Source organism: Arachis ipaensis, chromosome B03 (genome assembly GCF_000816755.2).
Source record: "Arachis ipaensis cultivar K30076 chromosome B03, Araip1.1, whole genome shotgun sequence".
NCBI classification, from domain to species: Eukaryota; Viridiplantae; Streptophyta; class Magnoliopsida; order Fabales; family Fabaceae; genus Arachis; species Arachis ipaensis.
Genome location: NC_029787.2, coordinates 1875473 through 1878360, shown reverse-complemented (window position 1 = coordinate 1878360; position 2888 = coordinate 1875473). Strand labels below are relative to the sequence as shown.

Genomic DNA, 2888 nt, shown 5'->3' with positions numbered 1-2888 from the left:
TGTCAAACTGTCAAACTTACACAATCTTATATATATATATATAAAGTTAATTTACATCTTTTACAATTAGAATTGTTCGCTGTTAAGTTTGTTATAGTAAAAAAAAAAAAACAATAATTTACTTTATATATTTATACATGTTGTTTTATATTTTCTCAATAAATAGCCAATCGTTAAAATAATCAAATATATCATAATAAAAGAATTGAATATAATTTAGTCGAATAATCAAATATTTTTATAATAAGGTAAAATAATACTTTACTTTGTAGTAAAACAAGGTAACCAACTAACCATCCTCTTTTTTCAAACCCATACTACATCTTTTATTTTCATCTTTGACTGTGTTTAATTTTTTTTGTTTTTTTCCTTTTTGGAAAAAAAAAATGTTGCACCATGATTTAGGGCTTGCTTAACGGCAAAAACTAGCCAATAGGAATCCCCCAATGAGCATAAATCAGGGAGCAAGTGGGTCCCACATGTTTAAAATTCTCTTTATATATACACCTTCTACTAAGTACTTCTTCTTCATTCACTTCTCTTTATTTTCTTCAAACCCAACATCAACATATACATTATTGTTATTATGATGATATCAAGAAGCATTCTATTCTCTTTGGTTTTCTTGGTTTTCTCTTTTCTCATCCCTACCTTCATTTCCTCTTCCCCTCTCCAAGACCCTGAATTGGTAGTTCAAGAGGTGAATAGGTAAATAACTAAATATATTTATATATAAATTATAATGATCTACTTTAATTTATTCTTCTCCATATATGTGTTAAACTATTTTATATTATATGCACATACATTGTTTATTATTATTATCTTTATTCACTTTTAAGTGTCATTTTTAAACTAAAAATAGAATTTGTGTATCAATAGTATTAATTCTAAAAATGATCTTACAATATATAGTATTGGAAAGTTTTCAAGTATATCGGTACACTGGTGTTTCAGTAATTTTTAACCGTTGATCTTAATTATATATATTATATATACTTTTTAAAATTAAGATCAACAGTTAAAAATCACTGAAACATCGGTATACCAGTACACTTGAAAAATTTCCTATAGTATTAATTTATATCTTAGATGATATAGCTACTAGCTTGCATTCAAAATTCAACCTTTTAATTAAATGAGTACTTTTTAGATTTGTATTATTATGGAGATTAACCTATAGTAGTATAGTTCTAATTACATGTGCAATACATAACTTTATATATACAAGTCAAAAGTAGTTAATGTACAAATAAAGGAGTGAAACTTAGTTAAAGTAATTTTATTTTATTTTTATTTTTATTTTTATTTTATCTCTTTTGACATGACATTATGGTTTGAATAATTAAGAAACAACAAAAAAGATGCATTTTTTTTCTCTTATGGCATGTGGGTATATAGTAATGTGTATGTACTTTGGAAAATGACATTGATGCTTAGTTTTGTTTTCAACTTTTTCAGGCAAATCAATGCCTCCATTGCTAGGAGGAGCTTGTTAGCTAGTGATAGGAGAAACTTAGGGTACCTTTCATGTGGAAGTGGCAACCCCATTGATGATTGTTGGAGGTGTGATCCTAATTGGGAACAGAACAGACAGAAGCTAGCCGACTGCGCAATTGGGTTCGGAAAGAACGCAATTGGCGGTCGGGATGGTAAGATTTACGTGGTAGATGATTCTGAAGATGATGATCCAGTAAACCCTAAACCCGGAACCCTACGTCATGCAGTGATTCAGGACGAGCCATTATGGATCATATTCGCTAGGGATATGGTAATCAGACTGAAAGAAGAACTAATTATGAATTCTTACAAGACAATTGATGGAAGAGGAGCTAGTGTACACATTGCTAATGGTCCATGCATAACTATACAATATGTGACAAATGTGATTATACATGGAATTAACATACATGATTGTAAGCAAGGGGGGAATGCTATGGTGCGCGACTCTCCTAGGCACTACGGGTGGAGGACCGTATCGGACGGCGATGGCGTGTCGATCTTCGGTGGGGCCCACATTTGGGTGGACCATTGTTCATTGTCCAATTGCAATGATGGGTTGATTGATGCAATTCATGGGTCCACAGCAATCACAATATCTAACAATTACATGACACACCATGATAAGGTTATGTTGTTAGGTCATAGTGATGAATATACTCAAGACAAGAACATGCAAGTCACTATTGCTTTCAACCACTTTGGTGAAGGTCTTGTTCAAAGAATGCCAAGGTAATTACTTAATTTTAAAAGATTTTAACATTAACATTAAATATCTTATTAGAGAGGAAAATAATGCTCGCTTATTTGAATAATATAATTTGAATTAGGTTAATTAACTACAAAAATGCTATTCGTAATTTCGTACACCAAAATCAGTCATTAAAATCAGTCACCAATGTATTTGTATATAAATATATCTGTAATTTAATTTATTTTCAATGTGTACGTATTTCTATTCCATAGTAACACCTTTTGCAATTCTAAGTTCTAACTACAATTTATAGTCTCACCCAATAAAATCCACTAAAGCTAAATAAAAGAAGAGAGAAGGAAAAAAAAAAGTTGGAAAAGTGAAAATGATAGAAATTTATGAAAGTGGGGGGATATGGGTGCCTTTAAACTTTGTCAATATCCCTCTTAATTAATTAATTACCATATGGGACCATATATATTTATATTGCATATGCATGAGTTGAAATGAAGTTTGAAAAAATATTGGTGGAATTTTTATGTTACTTTGTAGGTGTAGGCTTGGATACTTCCACGTGGTGAATAATGACTATACACATTGGGAGATGTATGCTATTGGAGGAAGTGCTAACCCTACCATTAATAGCCAAGGAAATAGATTTGTTGCACCCAATGATAGATTCAGCAAAGAGGTA

The 2888-nt window shown here is 30.7% G+C and overlaps 1 protein-coding gene across 1 annotated transcript in view; it reads left to right on the top strand.

The window, feature by feature from the left end:
• LOC107629354 (probable pectate lyase 5) overlaps positions 513-2888 on the top strand; it is a 3118-nt gene continuing 742 nt past the window's right edge. The window contains exons 1-3 of the mRNA XM_016332131.2: positions 513-708; positions 1462-2232; positions 2747-2885. Of these exons, the coding sequence (XP_016187617.1) occupies positions 587-708; positions 1462-2232; positions 2747-2885 (1032 nt within the window). The 5' untranslated portion in view covers positions 513-586. The remainder of the gene's footprint in view (positions 709-1461; positions 2233-2746; positions 2886-2888) is intronic.